Source organism: Setaria viridis, chromosome 1 (genome assembly GCF_005286985.2).
Source record: "Setaria viridis chromosome 1, Setaria_viridis_v4.0, whole genome shotgun sequence".
In the NCBI taxonomy this organism is placed as follows: Eukaryota; Viridiplantae; Streptophyta; class Magnoliopsida; order Poales; family Poaceae; genus Setaria; species Setaria viridis.
In genome coordinates this window covers 9,529,385-9,548,268 of record NC_048263.2, presented here as the reverse complement: position 1 = coordinate 9,548,268, position 18,884 = coordinate 9,529,385, and the positions used below count along the sequence as shown (strand labels likewise).

The window sequence follows — 18,884 nt, the reverse complement described above, 5'->3', positions numbered from 1 at the left end:
ATTATATCTCTTTTTTTTACTATTATTATCCTGCTGAAACACTACTACAATCTCTCTTCGTTAATGAAGATGCACGGTGATGGTACAGTACACAGAGAATGAGGAGACAGCGCAGGGTGGTGGTAGCAACTGGACGGCCTCGACGGGCCGCGTCGCAACCTCGACTCGACGACATGCATGCGTGGACGGCGCCGGCTTTCTAGGACAGGACAGTGGCCGCAGGCCACCATTATTTTTTTTCCGACTAGTAAATTAATGCGTTAATTAGCTTTGGATTTCGATTTCTCTCTCTCCATCACTGCTCCCTGCGTATGTGTCGGCATACGATGATAAGAGTACGACCGTAGAACATGTATCAAAAAATGTTCTACGATACAGATACATTTTTCTGATACCGTAGTTCGCTGGAATGGGGTATATTATTAGGATTGGATTTGCGGCCCAATTATAGACTTAATTGTAGAGGCCCAGCGGTATAAGGGCCGGAGGCCTAGCGGCCTACATCTTCCAGCCCAAGAAGGTTGCTGGCGGTCAAGTTTTTGGACCGGGTAAAGAGGATCTCTACTTTCCTGTCAAGGTTTTTCTTCCTATCATCATCCATCTTCTTCAGAGATGGTTAACCCATGTTCCTCCTCAACGTTGTTTTTTCTTCTGCCAGAGTCCAGATTACTTCGGAAAAGGAAAAGGAAGCCCAGGGACAGGCAGGGAAGATGACCTGTTCTCTTCTTTTGCCATTTAATTTTTGGCGGTATACCTATCATTTTGTAGATCTGGAGAACTGGAGATCTAGCTAGAGCTAACAATTAGCTAGGAGTATTATGTAACAATTAGCTAGGAGTATCTTCCGTGAGCTACAGAACTTTGTTATTATGGGTTGAGTTTATAGACATCAAAGATCTAACAGTAGTTTCATAGTATATTTTTGTTATATTTTGTAGATATATTCCAACCGTCCATATCATTACCCATGCCGTTCTTCCTCTATTGCCCTATATCCCATGCCTTGCCCTCGTCAGCCCACCGCTCATGCCCAACTGTAGTGCTACCACCTTTACCGATCTATCCCGGATAAATTTTCAAAGAAGGTGTTTGGATCCTGAAGCTAAAGTTTAGTCCGTACAATGAATATTTGGAGTTAATTAGAAGGACTAAATATAAGTTAATTATAAAACTAATTACACGGATGATGGAGGCTAAACGGCGAGACGAATCTATTAAGCCTAATTAATCCATCATTAGCAAATGTAGCAGCATATTGTCAAATCATGGACTAATTAGGCTTAATAGATTCGTCTCGCCGTTTAGCCTCCATCTGTGCAATGAGTTTTGTAAATAGTTTATATTTAATACTCCTAATTAGTACATTCCATTCCATGTGACATCCATGTGACAGGGACTAAAGTTTAGTCCGGGGATCCAAACTTCCCCTAATTAGAAGTATACCATGGCTCCCCCTAATTAGGAGTATACCATGGCTGTGTGCGGTCGCAGAGAGGCCGGTATTCCATTTTTTTAAAAAAAACAACCCCTCACCCAGGCAACGTGAGGGACTAGGATGTGATTAGATTAGAAGGAGTACTAGCTTCCGAATCAAGCTTTGCTTTATACCACGATCCTACGTACAAGTTGCCATTAGCGGAAAGCACAATCCAGATGTGCCGCTGGCTTGTCGGCCGGCCACGCCAAGAATCGCATCCCCGTTCTTTCACAAAGCCACACGCCACCTCGCCTTCGGCAATTGGGCTCCGCTGCCGGCGCGACATTGACACTGACAACTGGGCCCGCCCAGGGCTTACAAAGCTCTGCTGCTTCCCGCCACGCTCTCAGTCTCCAGTAACGCGCCACCGCGGCGGCCCCAGCCAGAACGCGAGCTCCGGCCGGCATCCAATAATGTACAACTCCGGCGCCGGCGAGGCGCTGCTCCTCCACGGCGACCTCGACCTGACCATCCACGAGGCGCGCGGCCTCCCCAACATGGACCTCCTCTCCACCTTCCTCCGCCGCCTCTGCCTCTGCCCGCCGGGGATGGCGGCGAGCCGCGGCCGGCCTGCTGCTAGTAGCCGCTCCATGCCCGACGACAAAAGCACCCACCACCGCCACCACCACCACCACCTCCACGGCCTCCACCGGCACCACGAGCGCCAGCCGCACGGCCACCTCCTCCACGCGACCTCCGACCCCTACGCCGCCGTGGTCGTGCCGGCGGGGCCCCACCACGAGACGACGCTGGCGCGCACCTACGTCTTCCGCAACTCCGAGGCGCCCAAATGGGAGGCCAGCTTCCTCCTCCCGCTCGCCCACCGCACCGCCCGCCTCGACTTCCACGTCAAAGACGCCGACCCCTTCGGCTCCGACCTCATCGGCACCGCCTCCCTCCACGCCGCCGACATCCTCGCCACCGCCGGCAAGCCCGACCGCTCCGAATGGTGTCTCAATCTCGCCCGCCCCGACGGCCGCGGCCGGCGCCCGATGCCGTTGCCGGGCTCCACCATCCGCATCTCCGCCAGGTTCGTCCCGGCGGCGAGGATCCCGGCGTTCTGGCGCTCAGGTAGCGGTGGGGTCCCGGCGTACTTCCCGCCGCGGCGCGGGTGCGACGTGCGGCTGTACCAGGACGCGCACGTGGCGGCCGGCGAGCTCGACGGCGTGCCAGGGGTGTTCGAGCCGGGCCGGTGCTGGGAGGACCTGTGCCTGGCAGTGCTGGGCGCGCAGCACCTCGTGTACGTGGCAGGGTGGTCGGTGTACACCAAGGTGAGGCTGCTGCGGGAGGCGATGTCGCTGGAGATGACGGCGAAGGCGGCGGAGGTGATGGCGCTGGGCGGCGCGGCGGTGGAGAAGATGAGCCTCGGCGACCTGCTCAAGTACAAGTCCCAGGAGGGCGTCCGGGTCCTGCTCCTCGTCTGGGACGACAAGACCTCACACGACAACTTCTTCCTCAGAACGGTTTGGACTATGGACGAATTGTTAGAGATCGATCGAGTTCGATCATCATTTGCAGATTGCAGGTGCAGATTTGATGATCTGATTCCTTTTTATGCATGATGAGTTGCAGAGAGGGGTGATGCAAACGCACGACGAGGAGACGAAGAAGTTCTTCAAGCACTCGTCAGTGATCTGCGCGTTGTCTCCGAGGTACCCGAGCAGCAAGCTCAGCATGGTGAAACAAAAGGCAAGCTTCTTCTGCTACAGTAATATACGAGCAATGTCTCTATGAACTAGTGGCCCAATCCTTGCAATTGAAATGCGACGCCTCCAGCCTTGGCCGTGCAGGTTGTGGGGACGCTGTTCACGCACCACCAGAAGTGCGTGCTCATCGACACGCCGGCGTCCTCCGACAGCGCCCACCGCCGGATCACGGCGTTCCTCGGCGGCCTCGACCTCTGCGCCGGTCGCTACGACACGCCCGGCCACTCGCTCTTCCGCGGCCTCGACACCGTCTTCCACGGCGACGTCCGCAACCCCACGTTCGGGGGCGGCGCGGCGGCGGAGGGCCCCCGGCAGCCGTGGCACGACATGCACTGCCGCCTGGACGGCCCGGCGGCGTACGATGTCCTGACCAACTTCGAGCAGCGGTGGAGGAAGGCCACCAAGCTCCGGGAGGTGTTCGGCAAGGCGTCGCACCGCCGGAAGGACGACTCCCTGCTCAAGCTCGAGCGCATCTCCTGGATCCTCAGCCCCTCCGCCGCCGCCGGCGCCACCGACGACGAGCAGCGAGCCCTGCACGCCTTGCCGGAGGGCGACCCCGAGTGCTGGCACGCGCAGGTGTTCCGGTCGGTGGACGCCGGATCGGTGAAGAGGTTCCCGCGCCCCTGGGAGAGAGCAGAGATGGAGCGGCGCCACCTGCTGTGCGACAAGAACCTCGCCGTGGAGCAGAGCATCCACACGGCGTACGTCGCGGCGATCCGGGCGGCGGAGCGCTTCGTCTACATCGAGAACCAGTACTTCATCGGCTCGTCGTACGCGTGGCCGTCGAACGGTCACCCGGGCGCCGCCAACCTTGTCCCCATGGAGCTCGCGCTCAAGGTCGCCAGCAAGATCCGCGCCGGCGAGCCTTTCGCGGCGTACGTCGTGATGCCCATGTGGCCCGAGGGGGACCCCCGCTCCGCCCCCGCCCAGGAGATCCTCTTCTGGCAGAGCCAGACCATGGAGATGATGTACAGGGTCATCGCCGCAGAGATTGACGATAAAGGGCTCAAGGACGCGCACCCGCAGCAGTTCCTCAACTTCTACTGCCTCGGCAACCGGGAGCCGCCGCCGGAGGAGGTCGGCGGCGGCGACGACCCCGCGGCGATGGCTCGGAGGCACCGGCGGTTCATGGTGTACGTGCACTCCAAGGGGATGATCGTGGACGACGAGTACGTCATCGTCGGCTCCGCCAACATCAACCAGCGCTCGCTGGCCGGGTCACGCGACACGGAGATCGCCGTCGGCGCCTACCAGCCGCACCGCGCCGAACGCCGGCCGCGGGGCAAGGTGTTCGGGTACAGGATGTCGCTGTGGGAGGAGCACCTGGGGAAGGAGGTCGTCCGGCAGTGGCCGGAGGCGGTGCGGCGGCCGGAGTCGCGGGAGTGCGTCGCCCTGGTGAACGGCGTCGCGCGGGAGAACTGGGAGAGGTACACGGACGACACGGGGCGGGCCGGCGAGCTACGGGGACACCTCATGAGGTACCCGGTGCTCGTCGGCGCCGACGGCAGCGTTGGGGTGTTGCCGGGGCACGAGACGTTCCCGGACGTCGGCGGGAGGATCCTCGGGTCCCCCAACAACCTGCCGGATTACCTGACAATGTAGCCGTGTGTAGGTCACAAGAGCGCTCACAATGCATGCTTCAATGCAGCACAACCTACGACTGCATATGACTTTTTTCCTTTTTTTGGAAAAGAACGCTAACACATTCACCGTGTGAGATGATGAGCAAAAAAAAAAAGATGCTACATTTGGTAAGACAAGCACAATGCCTTCCTCTTTCAAAAAAAAAATACTGTATCATATCTATTCCATTTCAGAAGATGATTTCTCGTGCCAACACCACCACAAATTTTGATTTGGATTTTTGCAATTTTGCTTTTAAATACGCTACATACCGGAAGTTGGGCTAGTTTGTGAATATTGTAGGCACAACCAACCCCAAAAGGCACGTACGAAAGGTGTTGTTAGGAGGACGGTTGGATTACATTTTCACGAATAACATTTTTTATACGAAGTAGAACATTTGTTTATTTTATTTTTTATTTTTTTGAAAGGAAAAGGGCACGAGAGTGTGCCTACTTCATTGATAGAGGAGGGTTATAGCCGGCGAACCGGGCAAAAAGAGGGGAAAAAAGGGGAAAAAAAAGAGCAGGGAGGCACCCAGAGTGTTGTGTTTACAAAAGAAGGGCCGCTAGGCCTCTCGCTCCCGCTGCTAACCACATGTTGGTTGAGGATTTGATTTTCGCCATTAGTGATGTCGTCGGGGAACCCTGGTGGCGGAAGATTCGGGAATTTTGCTCGTTCCATATTTCCCACATAATGAGGAGGGCGAGGCTTCTGGACGCTTTACGCGGGATCCCTGTTGTTGATGTGATATTGGTCCACCAATCTATGTCCGTTATGTTGTGCTTCCATTGACCCGGTTGCAGGCTTTCTTGTGACAACCATTGGGCCACGAGTTTCCAAATTTGCTTTGTGTATCTGCATTCGGCTAGGAGATGATGCGCAGTCTCCATCGTGCATCGGCATAGGGTGCATGTTGGGGTGTGGTCCCAGCCCCGTTTTGCTAGTCTGTCCGAAGTCCAGACCCTATTTTGAAGAATTAGCCAGGCAAAAACTTTGCATTTTGCTGGTGCCCAGGCTTACCACACTGTTGCAAGATTAGTCGTTTTCACGCTACCTAGGAGTTGAGCCTTATATGCTGAAGCGGTGGTGTATTGACCGCTCTGGGTGAATTTCCATGTAATTCCAGAACATTTGTTTATAAAGTTGGAACAAATGTTCAGAAGAAATTTGTTCCCGCTTCACAAGAAAATTGTTTTAGGTTCAGAAAAAAGAAATTGCACATGAAAATGGTTTGGTTAAGAAAATGTTTCAGATTTACGAGAAAAATATATCGATTTTGTAAGGAAAAAAGTTTGAATAAATACCGCACTAACAAGTCATTTGTGACATTCATCGTGGTACCCATGTAGCTTGAGGGGAGTCTTGCCTCCGGTTGCACCATGAAATCCTCTCATAGTTCTCAGGAAGATAATGTACAAGCTATCCACAAGGGACATCAAGTGTGTCCTCATCGACCATGTCAATATCAATAGAGTTCTCTTATTTTGACATTAGGGTAAAATAATACCAAATTGTTCTGATACCAATAACTGAGCTTAGAGGAGAAGGTAGGGGTGGAGGGCACATGCCCCTCTCAGTTTATTTCAAAATATAAAGGAAAATGTGTATTTTTCATACCTTAAGTGACTATCATCCCTTATATTTCAATCAGTACTAAATCAGTACACTAATCATTCATATCGTAGTTTATTAATGGTTCGGTGCCATTTGATAATCTAACTAACAACTTTTAAGACATGTCATAAAAGATGATGGGACCAAGAGCGGTCTGTTATGATAAAATATAAAATATAAGTTTCATGAGAAAATCTTGTAAACTAAATCAGTACATCATGTTTCAGTTTATTAATGGTTTGGTGCCATCTGATAATCTAACTAACAACTATTAAGATATTTCATAAAAGATGATGAGGCCCGAGCACGTTCTGTTAAGATGACGAGGCCGAGCATGTCATAAAAGAATCACATTCGATAACCCACAATTTCAATTCTTACACCCGGCGGCGCATGGGCGCACGGCCTCCCTACGCCGTCTAGATCTTACACCCGAGATTATGAAGATTTGCAAGAAAACTAAAGCAAAAGGGAAGAAAATGACAAAAAGATAAATGGAGATGCGGGGTATCGATCCCCGTACCTCTCGCATGCTAAGCGAGCGCTCTACCATCTGAGCTACATCCCCGTTGTTGTTCAGCGGCGAAACAAAATACTAATCACAATATCTCTCGGCCAGGCCGTGCGCTATTGTACATTTTGTGTTCTCACGAGGTGCTTTTGGTTGGTTTACAGAATATTGAAGAGGACTACGGCATGTTTGTCTGGCCATGCAGTATCATTCTGGCAGAGAATGGCTACCCTGAATGTTCGTGGACAGCGACCAATGTGGTCCATTTGTAACTGTCAGCTCGCTGAACAATCTTAGCTCAATTTCTCCAAAGTCCCAATTCCTTGGCTCAAAACTCAAAGAGTCTCCTCTCGTAATGTATTCCCGTGTTCCTCCATGTTGAGGTTCCTGTTGGATGGGACAAAACTACAGCTATGCCAGTACGGAATAACAGTAAGTTTGAAATTAGTATTTTACGCTCATTTCTAATTTTCACTTATGATTTACGGCTTGGTGCTGGAAGCTCCTACAAGGATTAGTAGCTGCAAAGGGCTGGAGCAGATGTACACTGACAGACATTGCACACAATACAGAATTTTGTTCCAATCCATCTTACGAATCATTGTTATTAGATCCTTGCCAATGTTTCAGTAGTTGATTTCCTCTTTGTTTCCAAATTGACTTGGTACTGAAAAACATCAGAAGAATATGTGCTCTCAGTAATGCCAGCTGTACTGTACGGTTTGATTTTGAGAACAGAATTCTACATGTTTGTACCCCACCAAATTCAGAGGACTTGAATTACTCCATAACCATGCAGATTTCAGGAATATGGATTATCGTTTGGTGGTCCATGCATTCACTTGGTTACCCATTTCAATTTGTGCGTGTTCTCATTGTTTTGGCTGAGCTACATTGGCTGCATCTATTTGATAAGATTTTGATGATCTCTTCGCCATGGTGGCCTTTCTCCTGAAAACTCTTCCGGGGCAGTGTTCATAACCACTTACCACAACCGCAGGTACCAAGGAATTGTCTGTCCCTTTTTCACCTGGAAGAGATTTGGCAACCTACATTTCTGATAAATCAGTTGGGTTTCTCTGTGCAGTGATCATCATTTGATAGAGTTTTTGATGGGCAAGAAGGTTTTGAAGTATTCGGAATTCTGGATGGTTTCTCCTTCCCTCCGTCATGCAAGGCTGCTTCACTACAGGGAAAAACATAAAGGATCCTTTTTGATGGTCTTGGCACAGAGAAATCTAATAAGCACAGAGCACGCCGCCTATTTCGCTGTCCTCCTCGAGTCCACTCTGCGTCGTGGTCCAACGATCAGAGATCGTCGCGAACTCGCGATGGAAGGCGTCGCCTCCGGTGCCCGGGCCGCTGCCGTTCCCGCGCGTATGACCACCGTGTCGCGGCACTACTTCGGCGGCGACGCGTCCGAGAGCGACCACGACCTCCGCGTGGACATCATCGAGGTACCCGCGCCGTGCCGCCTCGTCCCTCCCTCCCCAGTCCCCACGCGCGCTTCGTACGGACAGGCGCTGCGTCGAGGTTAAAGCATCAACCCTCTCTAGGCGGCGATCGAGTAGCAGCGCTACGGCTGGCGGTTGCTAGCGATGCCGGGGTAGTGTTCGGTGAAATGCCGCAAAGGAAGGACAACATTTTTTTTCTGTGACTAACACTAGTTTCTCTTATGTTATCTTATCAATTGATATGAAATCAAAATATGTTCAAACATATTTGAAATACGAATCTGTTTATACATATTTTGTGTACTAAAGTCTAAACGTGTGTTTTGGTTTGATTAATCATTGGCTACAAATTTATATTATTTGGCTTTTTTAGAACCCTAAGACGCCCTATGTTTTGAAATGGAATGCCGGTTTTACTTGCTATTGCTGGCTTCCTGTGTTCTATATGTTGTGTCCTGACGAGCTGCTTTTGGTTGGGTTTACAGAACATTGAAGAGGACTACGGCATGTTTGTCTGGCCATGCAGTATCATTCTAGCTGAATACGTGTGGCAACAGAGGTCACGGTTCTCTGGCTCTAAAGTTGTTGAGGTACTACTTCTCTTTGGGCTACCCTGAATGTTTGTAGCAAGTGACCAACATGGTCCATTTGTTAGTGGGGTAAAGTGTAAATGGCAATCCACTTAACAATCTTAGCTCAATAGCTGGGAAGTGCCAATTCCTTGGGGTTCAATAGTCTCTTGTAATGGAATTCTGTATTTCTCTATGGTGAGGTTATTGTTCAGCGAACGAAACTACAGCTATGCCAATGTAGAACAATAATAATGTTGGTAGTAGTATTTTATGCTCATTTCTAATTTGCATATATATGTCTTACAGCTTGGTGCTGGAACCTCACTACCAGGTTTAGTAGCTGCAAAGGTTGGAGCAGATGTGACTCTGACAGACATTGCACACAACACAGAAGTTAGTTCCAACCCGTCTTGGAATCCTTATTGTTTTTATCCTTGTCGGTGTTTCAGTGATTGATTTCAGACATTGCACACAACACAGAAGTTAGTTCCAACCCATCTTAGGAATCCTTATTATTTTTTATCCTTGTTGGTGTTTCGGTGATTGATTTCCTCTTTGTTTTTCACTGACTAGGTTCTGAACAACATCAGAAGAATATGCACTCTCAATGATGCCAGCTGCACTGTATGGTTTGATTTGGAGGACTGAATTTTACATGTCTGGGCGTCTGGCAACCTATAAGAATTCAGAAAGCTTACAGTTAGTCCACAACCTTGCAGGTATCAGGACTTACCTGGGGAGACTGGGATGAACCAATATTTGATCTGCATCCTGACATCATTCTTGGAGCTGATGTACTTTATGATTCAGCAAGTGAGCTACTGCTCTATTCTACTCTGTTCAGTGGATTACAGTTATTATTTATTTTAGGATAATCATTTGGTGGCCCATGCATTCACTGGCTACCTGTTGCTATTTGCATTCTTGTATTTTTGGCTGGCTGACATACCAGTGCATGTATTTGGCAAGATTTTGATGATCTCTTCGCAACGGTTACTTTCCTCCTGGAAAATTCTCCTGGGGCGATGTTCATAACCACATACCACAACCGCAGGTACCAAGGAACCATTTCATACCTGTTTCACTTGGAAGGAGTGTGGAAAGCTATATTTCTGATAAATCAGCCGGATTCTTCTTTTATATGCAGTGGTCACCATTTGATCGAGTTTTTGATGGTCAAGTGGGGTTTAAAGTGTTTGAAACTGCTGGATGGTTTCTCCTTCCTCCCGTCATGCAAGGCTGCTTCACTGCAGGGGAACATTCAGCTTGTTGAAATCGCGCTGGACAAGGAAAAACGTAAATGAAACTCCCATGAGGTAACTGTATCTCATGGATCAGAGATCCTGTAACTCTGATTCAGAATGGCCTATGTTTCTTACTGGCAGCACAGAGGAACAGCATGGCATTTTTGGTCCTCTGCATAGAGATATTGTAATTCTAGGAGCGACGCCATGCCATGTCTATGTTTTAGTAAAAGAAAAACTTGTGCCTACAGCCTACTATTTGATGCCAACTGTGAAGATGCAAATTGCCTCAAGTGTAACATGTAAAGCATCATGACACCAGTGCCTTGTACATGTGACCATTTGAAGAGTACACTAATTTTCTGTTAATTTTTCGAATGATGTGCTAATGTGCTCCCATCATCCATTGTACATCAACAGTTCAACACACAGGATATTGCATTACGAAGTAAATTTAAGGAAATATTTTTGCTCATATATGTCGCAGACCCAATCACCCAACCCAATGATCAGAAAATCAGTAGCTTTGAGCCTGTGACTAATGGCTTATAACGTTTCATCTGTTACAATTTTACAGCTATGTGGAGTCATCCATACGGACTTGAAAACAGGTTGAAGCGTGTAGTCTAACATTTTGTATACTCTTTGGTCCCCAAGTCCCAACCATGAAAAATACGCACAGATGTAAGTTTGTTCAGTCACCGGAAGCAATGCTCCAGTCACAAGAGCATGAATCATTCGATTTCAAAACTCGCTTCATCTGTGTACCTCAAAAAAAACAACTGCTTTTACAGTGCATTGATCTTATACCAGTTTTGTATGGCTAGAGATGGAGATGGCTAACTTTGATAAATTGGTGCCAACGCATCAGTTGATACATTGGGAAGTAAGGCATAGCCACAAATGACCGAGTCCTTGTACATCAACTTTCCAACAAAAGGAATAAAGCAAACATTGTCAGCGCCTTTTCATCAAATGAGCCGACATATGAGTCACTGATAAGTTGAATAACATGAGTCCAGTCCAGTGTAGATACTTGGGAGGTCAACAGGGTCCCAGTTTCCATGTTTTGTAGGCTGAGAAGCACCGAGTAACAGTATGCAGTAGCTAACTGATGAAACTTATAAATATACCATCACACCGTGGTTGAATCACACCTAAGCACTGGCTTATCTTCAAAACTCCTGCATGGACAAAAATAATTACACTGAACACTGTAAAAAAAATGATGCAATAAGACAGTATGACTACAGAGTTTCATATTGACAATGTTTGGAACACGTGTTGCTCCAAGTTCATTGCAACGTAACACAAAGGTGAAAAATACGGTACTAGATACCTTTTGAATGTCTGGTGTCAGGCTGTCAGCAAACTCCTCTCAAGTTCCTGTAGTCCTCGTAACTAAGAAATTTATCCTTAATTTTGAGCCAGTCAGCTGGTTTTGGCTGGAAGATTGCTATATATCCTTCTCTATCAGCCTAAATGTGAAAAGGGATAAAAGTGTTAAGATGTATTCTGCTGGTCTATGGTAAACAAAACAAACATACCAATAAAAAGAGCAGCAAGAGTCTCATATTAGTATTCAATCCCAAGGACAACTAAAAGAGAAAAGGAGAATGAACAAAGAAGTGTACAAAGAGTCAAATAAATACTCTGCCAGATAACATGATGTACTCACAGCAGTATTAAGAAGATCTGGTTGTTTGATCAGTCTATCATTAATCTCCAAAAGGGAGCCTTTAACACAGCATCTGTAAGAGTTCAGAATAAGCAACTCCAGTGCAGAAAACAATGATGTCATGCATACTTCCTAGGTTTGTAAGATCAAGGGGACCAACCTCACAACAAAAGACTTATCATTTACACAAACTTTGCACAGCGCTGAGTTTTCTTGCAAATGTTGTGCATTCTGCAAAAAAAAAATCAACATCAACTCATGCTGCCATTTATTTAACTAAACAGGAAACATGATTCAAGCATTCTAGTTACCCTTTTGCGTTTGCCCGTGACTTTCATCTCACTGCGATCTGACTTGCCAACATTGAAGTCAACAGCGGTTATACCTCCTTCCTCTTTAAATGCAACGTGGGCTGGAGCTAAACCAACCACACACAATCTAAATTTTTCAACAAAAAGGAGGCAGCCATGAGAATGCATATTAAGGCTCATTAGAAACCTCAATATGAACTATATCAGGAAAAAGGAAGGTATTGGAACATGTCAACTAGAGTTACTGCAGAAAATAAGTACCTGACACAAGAACAGATCAATTGTTCACAGATCAAAGCAATACAAACATTATGTAATTAAGCACACGTTAAGCAGTGTTAGGCACTTAGCACTACCACCGTTGCATTCTTATTATATGCAAATAATTTCCTTACTTTTTCACTAAAAAGTGCAATATGGACTCCTTAAAATGAAAAACCTACCCATTTGGATGACGGTACACATACTGATCATGCCCTGGATTCGGAAAATCTGCCCAAGAAAGTGGTGGCGTTGAATTAGAGTAGTTGAAGCAGACCTCTTGAAAGCAGTAAAAACATTTTGTTCTTCTGGCTCAACTACACAGCATGAAGTTCTGAAACATTCCATTCTGTTAATAACTAAAGTTTGAGAACTAACTAATATTTTTAGCTATGAATCACATAGTATATTATGTCGTCCTCCACTTACAATGGGTTACATAAATATGCTCCAAGAAAGAAATAAGTTGGATGGTGAATTGCTGATACAATACTCCCACAGTGATTGAGTACACCAATTTACACCCAAAAGTCCCAGATGCTGTTGTTAATTGATTAGACACTTCATTAACCGTGAACCGAAACAAAGATATCAAACTCCAATTACAAAAATGAATCAGTATTCCAAGAATACACTAAAAATTGACATCAGAATCGAATTATAAAGCAGTTCAGTTTCAAAGATCAAATATTCATCTGGAACACTTCGGTCCTATAACAGTAATTATTTAAGCTACTCGGCATTCTTAATTGTTGCTTCCATAGACTTGCAAGGACGACGCATTTCACTCTCTAAAAGAACAAGCATACCTCAAACTCAAAATAAAAGCTGAGAGCTTTTACACCCATCAAGTATGAAAAAGTCAAGCCTTTTACCAGCGATGAAGTAGCGCGCGAAGTTAGCCTCGACGGCGGAGGGGGGAGACGCCGGGAGGTCAGCAGCGTCGGGGACGACGAGGGCCCGTGTCTCGTCGTCGAGGGTGGCTTCCCGCGGTGAGGGCCTCTCGAGTGACGGCGCTTCTAGGGCTGCAGCCTCCGCAGCCATTCTCGCCGCCGCAAGGGAGGCAGGACGCGGATGGAGACGTGGCCGGCGCCCCGCACAGGCTGGCCGCGGACGGATAGGACGTCCAGGCGGCGGGCGGTCGAGGGTGGGGGCGACGGGGGCTGGGGCTTAGGGCTTCACCGTGGCCGTGGAAGCGTATTCCAGATTTACGCTAATGTTCTTACAAAACGTTTAACGTTTTCACACGAACAAATTTATCCAGAAAATTAAATAATCTATCTACTATAAAACTAGGAACTTTGATTTTATTCTTTCTGCTCACTATCAAATAATTTTATTTGATATTAGGCCACGTTTAGCTCTTGACCAAGCTAACCTCGTCTCACCTTACTTTGTTGGATCGAAAAAAAGACCTTGACAGTCCAAGTGAGGGACGTTTGGTAGGCTGAACTACCTTAGGCCAGCCTCACATAGTGCAGGTAACTGTATTCGGTAGTTCGGATAGGGTCACAGGCCAAACCCAGCATATGCAAAAAAAAGCTTGCTGGCCTGTACTGCGTGGAACGTCAAAATCGATCGTTCTGCAGGCTCGAAGGGGCTCTTATGAGCAGTTGCGGTGACCTCCAGTCATTTTTTCCTCACGCACCGATGTGTCACCACTCTCCCACATGCCACCACCGCTGCCTTCACCCGCGACTAGTAGCCCCAGCCCCCTGCTCCTATGCCACTTGAGAAGCTGGCTGGGTAGGCAACGGCTGTGGCGGCACAGCCGCGCGTGGAGAATGCGCAGGGCACCGGCATCGGCACGACCATGGTCCGCGAGCCTCGAGTAGAGGAAGAGGAACGGCTGGCGGCCACCATAGGGCAGCGCCCGGCGAGGAGGACTCCATGTGATGGGCGTGCGGTGGTGCGGGCAGCGTGGGAGCCGTCGCGGAGGATGCGGCCGGCGAGTCCCAGGAGGAGAATTCCACTGGGCTTCAGCGTGCAGCGGTGCAGCGAGTGGCGTGGTACGGTGCTTGTCGTATCTCCTATCCTGCTCTACGGCAACAATAGATTGCAATCTATGTTCAATTTTGCTTAATTAGAGCTTAACTGGACGCCGGCCACACGTTTGATCCATGTTATTAGCCGATTTGAGGGCAATTTAACATATTGGCAGTCAATTCATGCTTAATTCTCTCCATTTTGTTCCTTTATTGATGTATTAGCTAATTCGGCCAAGGGGATCGAGAGCAGGGCAGAGTAGCTCCAGCTTGCGCATGTCCTCCTACACCTAGCTTTGGGTATCTCTGGATGCATGCGCTGCGCATCCTAGCGATGATGAGGTTGACGGCCATGCCGACGGCATTTTCGCAAGCAAGGGGTGCAAAATCCCGACTATCATCGGTGATTTTGTCTATAATCGACCATGGAAGCAGAAGAAGCGGCGGCAGCACGACAGTTGATTGAAGAGAAATGGATAGATTGGTAATTAAGGTTACCATATACTCAATACAAGGTAAATATAAAGCTACCAAACACGATATGAAGAAAGCTTGGTCCATAAGATGCAAATTTGTCAAAGAACATCTCTGGATCCCAAGAGCCTCGCTGAGCTGGCCAGAGCCTAATTAGTCCATGATTTGACAATATAGTGCTACAGTAAACATTCGCTAATGATAGATTAATTAGGCTTAATAGATTCGTCTTGCGATTTAGTCTAGGGGTTCCATAATTAGTTTGTAATTAACTCATGTTTAGTCCTCCTAATTAGCATCCGAATATCCGATGTGACACGGACTAAACTTTAGCTCCAGGATCAAACACCCTCTTAGCTTACTTCTGACAAGAGAAACAAATAGCTCCGTAATTAACTTCAGTTAGTACTAAATTGGTTCGTTGATACATTAATCCATCCTTAATTTCCAAATGAAAATACTTACTCACAGTGATTACCGAGTAATAAAGTTTATCTAGTAAGGATTTGTGCGTTGAAAATGAAATGTATGTTGATCAACGACATTTATTTTGGCTGAAATAAAATTACTCAATTTTTTGGAAGAGCTTAATTTTCAAATTCCGATCACAACCGCTCGTGAGTACCAAATAAGGGAGGAATTTAGATGCTCTAATAATTGGCATAGAAGAAAATGACGCTTTATTTATGTACGTGTGATGTCATGCACACTCACCTTTGTGTGGGTTGTGTGAGTGTGATGTAGTACATTTTCAGCTCGTGAGTACCAAATAAGGGAGGAATTTAGATGCTCTAATAATTGGCATAGAAGAAAATGACGCTTTATTTATATACGTGTGATGTCATGCACACTCACCTTTGTGTGGGTTGTGTGAGTGTGATGTAGTACGTTTTCAACTATTAGGATTCAAAACCGAACATGAATTTTTCACATATACATGTGATCACATTAACTATTGAAGCTATTTATTTTTTTTGAATTAACAGTGAGATGTATGGTAAGAAATACATGGGATAGGTGGTGGATCAACGATGGCATGAAGAGAAGTTAATGTTTAAGATAAGCCATGTCATATACATGAGGTTTTACATTTTCCTTCAAAATCTAGTACACGCAATTGATTTTAGTAGTTTATTTGTAGATGTATAAGTCTCAAAGAAAAACGCAAGAATGTTCAAAATAAATAAATAAAACTAACTCATTTTGATGACACAATTCAACAGTAGTGTTCTACTTGCATGAAACCCGTTTTATTAGTTGATCCCTTTGATTGAACACGAAGGATGATCCATGAACTGGTGGCGTATGATCAGGTGAGGTACTGGAGGAGATGGTTGTAACCGCCGTAATGGTCTTCCGCCGCAGCCGCCGGTGCCTGCACATCGACGCCACCATCGAGCTTCACGTCGACGCAGTCGAGCTTCACGTCGATGCTGCCGCTGCTCCCCACCGCCGGTGCCGCCGACGACCAGACGCCGCCGTAGGACTCCCGCGTCACCTCCAGCAGCGAGTCCCTCACCCTGTCCGCCTGCACCGCCACCTCGTTGTCCCGCCTCTGCAATCAACCAACCAATGCAAACGTTCTTGATGAGCACGTGCTGTATACGAGCTTCATCAATGGCGGTGGCGAGGTAGCCGCAGTTGGTTATAATATACACGTACGGCGACGTGGAGGACGTTGAGGACGAGGGTCTTGTAGGAGGTCACGTTGACATTGGTGACGTCGAGGCCGAGGGCGTTGACGGCGTCCATGAGGCGGACGAAGCGGCCGGGCTTGTGCTCGCACAGCACTTGCAGGAAGAACTCGTTCGCCTCCACTTGCCGCACCTCCACCTGCGGCTCCATGTCGTGCCCCTTCTCCTCCTCCGCCGGCGCCGCCGCCGCTACCCGGGCCCTCTTGCTCGCGCGCGGCGAGTCGTCGTTCTCTAGCCCCACCAGGCTCGCCGGCGGCGGGTGGTCCAGGAGCACGTCGGGGGCGCCGTCCGCCGGGTCCTCCAGCTCGTCCTGCAGCGCCTTCACCTGGTTCTGCAGCCCCACGATGTAGTCGATCGCATCTCCGAGTATCGAAGCGCGGTCCATCTGAACGAACAATGCCAAGGATCAGCCAAGGATCAATCAATTCGCATCGCAGCCAATGAATGTTTGATCAAAGAAGCTTGGTGATGTTGGGGACGAGCGATCGAGGGGTACGAACCTTGGTGATGTTGGGGACGAGCGACCTGAGCTTGTAGAGCCGCTCGTTGAGCTTCTTCCTCCGCTTCCGCTCTGCCAGCAGGTTCTTGCACTGCTGCCGCTTGCCGCCGCCGCCGCCCCGCCCCTGCACGTCGTCGTCGCCGTCGTCCTCGGGGTCCCCCTGCAAGTCGCTTCCCTCGGACCCCGAGTCCGCGCCTCCAGCGCGCGCCGCGCCGTGCTGCTCCTGCTGCGCCGCCACCGACGGCTCGCTCCCGGCCGCCGCGACGTACTGCCACCCTGCCGCCGCCGCGTCGTCGACCACCCCGGGCGGTGGCGCCACCAGGAACGGGTCCCCCGCGGCGTCGAATAGGCTGAGCGACGGCGGCACCGCCCCGAACATACGCTGCGGGTCGGCGCCGTCCCACGCGAAGCCTGGCGCCTCCGGCCACGTGTGCACGGCGGCGCCGCCCTCGTCCCCCTCGCCCTCTGTCGCCCGCGCCGGCACCCCGCACTGCGCCATGACCAGCTCCGCCATCTGCTCCTCCTCCGCCATCTGCGCACGCACGCACGGCGCGGCGCGCCGGCATTATAAAATAGAGCGTCAGGTGTGTCATGTGTTTGTGTGCGCCTGTGCATCATCCAAATGCAAAGGCTGTGGCTGTTGCGTGCGGTTCGCCGCGACATCTCGGCCGGCGTCGCTAGCTCACGCTGAAGCTGTATGCTCTTACAACTCTTTAGCCTAACTGAAAGTTTCGCCTAAAATAATAAGTTTCTTGAACTTTCTGATGTCGGCAAGAAATCAAGGTGTATGTTCAGACGTCGCTTACGTATCTGGCGGCGAAGAGCTCGACGAGGCCACCGGCGATCGGCACCAGCAACCGCGTCCTAGGTCCGGCGGATCCGAGCTCCTGCATCGTGTCATGGGGTAGTTGGTTAGGCAGTTCGATGCTTAGGCAGTGGCGGTTAAAGATGAACTGTGCTTACAGTGGAATAACTTGTTGGGAGCTCTGGCACGCAGCTGGTCTGCCAAATCGGCTGGTTGGACATCATTGCCTCGGCGTGCATCCTGATCCATGCAAAACAGCAAAGATTAACAATAAAAAGAACTTGCAATCTATCCTGAATTCCTGAGTAAGAATTGATTTGGGGGAAATGAACGGATAGTAAGGACTGTGTGAATTACCCTGCAGATGAGGAATCCAGTGGGATAGACGAAGGCAGCTCACCAAGTGCAGAAACCTGGGCCTCGAACTCACTGCTGCAGCACAACCCAGCCATCTCCAAGAACCTGCATGCAGTTCGTGTCACAGAGGACGATGAATCACTGAATCAGAACAATTCCAGGAAGTGTCAGAGTACAGGGAGCATGATCACAGTCAGATCAGGCGGTGCTACCTCTGATCAGGAGACAGCCTCCAGTAGATGCAGTAGTCCCAGGCGTTTGCACCAACAAGAGGCCTCAGCGCAGCCTCCACGCTGCCGCCTCCATCCCCGGCAGAAGCGGCCGCCGTGGCGGCCATGCACCGGTGATCTCCCCCTCCCATGGCACCGAGCACTAGTGATCACCTAGTACTAGGAGTAGCTGCAGGCACATCGAAGCAAGAAGCTATGTAATGTAAGCGTCAGTTGGAGCATGCGCAAGTCGCTTTCATGCTGTCAGGAATCAGGATTTGTTTTTTGAACGAACATGCAGGAATCAGGATAGGATATGTTGATGTCATCGGTGTGAAATAAGGCTGCAAGAAACTTCAGGCTATGGATGATTCATGCAAGGGTACAATCTGACCCGATGGACCGGT

At 49.0% G+C, this 18,884-nt stretch overlaps 4 protein-coding genes and 1 non-coding gene across 5 annotated transcripts; 2 read left to right on the top strand and 3 right to left on the bottom strand.

Moving 5' to 3' along the window:
* Nucleotides 1-1,845: 1,845 nt before the first annotated feature.
* LOC117844841 (phospholipase D delta) lies at nucleotides 1,846-4,861 on the top strand. Its single transcript, XM_034725644.2, has 3 exons — nucleotides 1,846-2,940; nucleotides 3,050-3,166; nucleotides 3,268-4,861. Exons 1-3 carry the CDS (start codon nucleotides 1,891-1,893, stop codon nucleotides 4,783-4,785), a joined length of 2,685 nt encoding a protein of 894 aa, XP_034581535.1. The 5' UTR covers nucleotides 1,846-1,890; the 3' UTR covers nucleotides 4,786-4,861.
* A 2,057-nt stretch (nucleotides 4,862-6,918) lies between these two features.
* Nucleotides 6,919-6,991, bottom strand: TRNAA-AGC (transfer RNA alanine (anticodon AGC)). The gene has a single exon. It is a non-coding gene; the product is annotated as a tRNA-Ala (tRNA).
* A 1,030-nt stretch (nucleotides 6,992-8,021) lies between these two features.
* Nucleotides 8,022-10,573, top strand: LOC117840979 (uncharacterized). Its single transcript, XM_034721540.2, has 7 exons — nucleotides 8,022-8,391; nucleotides 8,874-8,978; nucleotides 9,267-9,353; nucleotides 9,534-9,584; nucleotides 9,680-9,773; nucleotides 9,930-10,014; nucleotides 10,108-10,573. The coding sequence occupies exons 1-7, from the start codon at nucleotides 8,047-8,049 to the stop codon at nucleotides 10,262-10,264; spliced, it is 924 nt and encodes a 307-aa protein (XP_034577431.1). The 5' UTR covers nucleotides 8,022-8,046; the 3' UTR covers nucleotides 10,265-10,573.
* A 316-nt stretch (nucleotides 10,574-10,889) lies between these two features.
* LOC117840989 (uncharacterized) lies at nucleotides 10,890-13,612 on the bottom strand. Its single transcript, XM_034721549.2, has 7 exons — nucleotides 13,330-13,612; nucleotides 12,637-12,685; nucleotides 12,194-12,320; nucleotides 12,043-12,113; nucleotides 11,883-11,955; nucleotides 11,544-11,682; nucleotides 10,890-11,388 (listed from the first exon to the last, which is right to left on the bottom strand). Exons 1-6 carry the CDS (start codon nucleotides 13,496-13,498, stop codon nucleotides 11,569-11,571), a joined length of 603 nt encoding a protein of 200 aa, XP_034577440.1. The 5' UTR covers nucleotides 13,499-13,612; the 3' UTR covers nucleotides 10,890-11,388; nucleotides 11,544-11,568.
* Nucleotides 13,613-15,950: 2,338 nt separating this feature from the next.
* LOC117866487 (transcription factor TDR) lies at nucleotides 15,951-18,743 on the bottom strand. The gene is made up of 7 exons (XM_034750718.2): nucleotides 18,481-18,743; nucleotides 18,269-18,373; nucleotides 18,070-18,151; nucleotides 17,913-17,993; nucleotides 17,108-17,638; nucleotides 16,576-16,992; nucleotides 15,951-16,468 (listed from the first exon to the last, which is right to left on the bottom strand). The coding sequence occupies exons 1-7, from the start codon at nucleotides 18,627-18,629 to the stop codon at nucleotides 16,223-16,225; spliced, it is 1,611 nt and encodes a 536-aa protein (XP_034606609.1). The 5' UTR covers nucleotides 18,630-18,743; the 3' UTR covers nucleotides 15,951-16,222.
* Between the last annotated feature and the right edge of the window lie 141 nt (nucleotides 18,744-18,884).

What these genes read in the sequence shown, in the direction of transcription:
- LOC117844841 (XM_034725644.2), top strand. Translation starts at nt 1,891, where the DNA reads ATGTACAACTCCGGCGCCGGCGAGGCGCTGCTCCTCCACGGCGACCTC. An exon ending in ACAACTTCTTCCTCAGAACG is followed by an intron (nt 2,941 to 3,049) that starts GTTTGGACTATG and finishes GATGAGTTGCAG; the next exon opens with AGAGGGGTGATGCAAACGCA. An exon ending in TCAGCATGGTGAAACAAAAG is followed by an intron (nt 3,167 to 3,267) that starts GCAAGCTTCTTC and finishes TTGGCCGTGCAG; the next exon opens with GTTGTGGGGACGCTGTTCAC.
- LOC117866487 (XM_034750718.2), bottom strand. Translation starts at nt 18,629, where the DNA reads ATGGGAGGGGGAGATCACCGGTGCATGGCCGCCACGGCGGCCGCTTCT. An exon ending in TCCCAACAAGTTATTCCACT is followed by an intron (nt 17,994 to 18,069) that starts GTAAGCACAGTT and finishes GACACGATGCAG; the next exon opens with GAGCTCGGATCCGCCGGACC. An exon ending in AGCTCTTCGCCGCCAGATAC is followed by an intron (nt 17,639 to 17,912) that starts GTAAGCGACGTC and finishes GTGCGTGCGCAG; the next exon opens with ATGGCGGAGGAGGAGCAGAT.
- LOC117840979 (XM_034721540.2), top strand. Translation starts at nt 8,047, where the DNA reads ATGGGCAAGAAGGTTTTGAAGTATTCGGAATTCTGGATGGTTTCTCCT. An exon ending in TCCGCGTGGACATCATCGAG is followed by an intron (nt 8,392 to 8,873) that starts GTACCCGCGCCG and finishes TTGGGTTTACAG; the next exon opens with AACATTGAAGAGGACTACGG. An exon ending in ACCACATACCACAACCGCAG is followed by an intron (nt 10,015 to 10,107) that starts GTACCAAGGAAC and finishes TTTTATATGCAG; the next exon opens with TGGTCACCATTTGATCGAGT.
- LOC117840989 (XM_034721549.2), bottom strand. Translation starts at nt 13,498, where the DNA reads ATGGCTGCGGAGGCTGCAGCCCTAGAAGCGCCGTCACTCGAGAGGCCC. An exon ending in GATAAGTCTTTTGTTGTGAG is followed by an intron (nt 11,956 to 12,042) that starts GTTGGTCCCCTT and finishes GAACTCTTACAG; the next exon opens with ATGCTGTGTTAAAGGCTCCC. An exon ending in CAGATCTTCTTAATACTGCT is followed by an intron (nt 11,683 to 11,882) that starts GTGAGTACATCA and finishes TTTCACATTTAG; the next exon opens with GCTGATAGAGAAGGATATAT.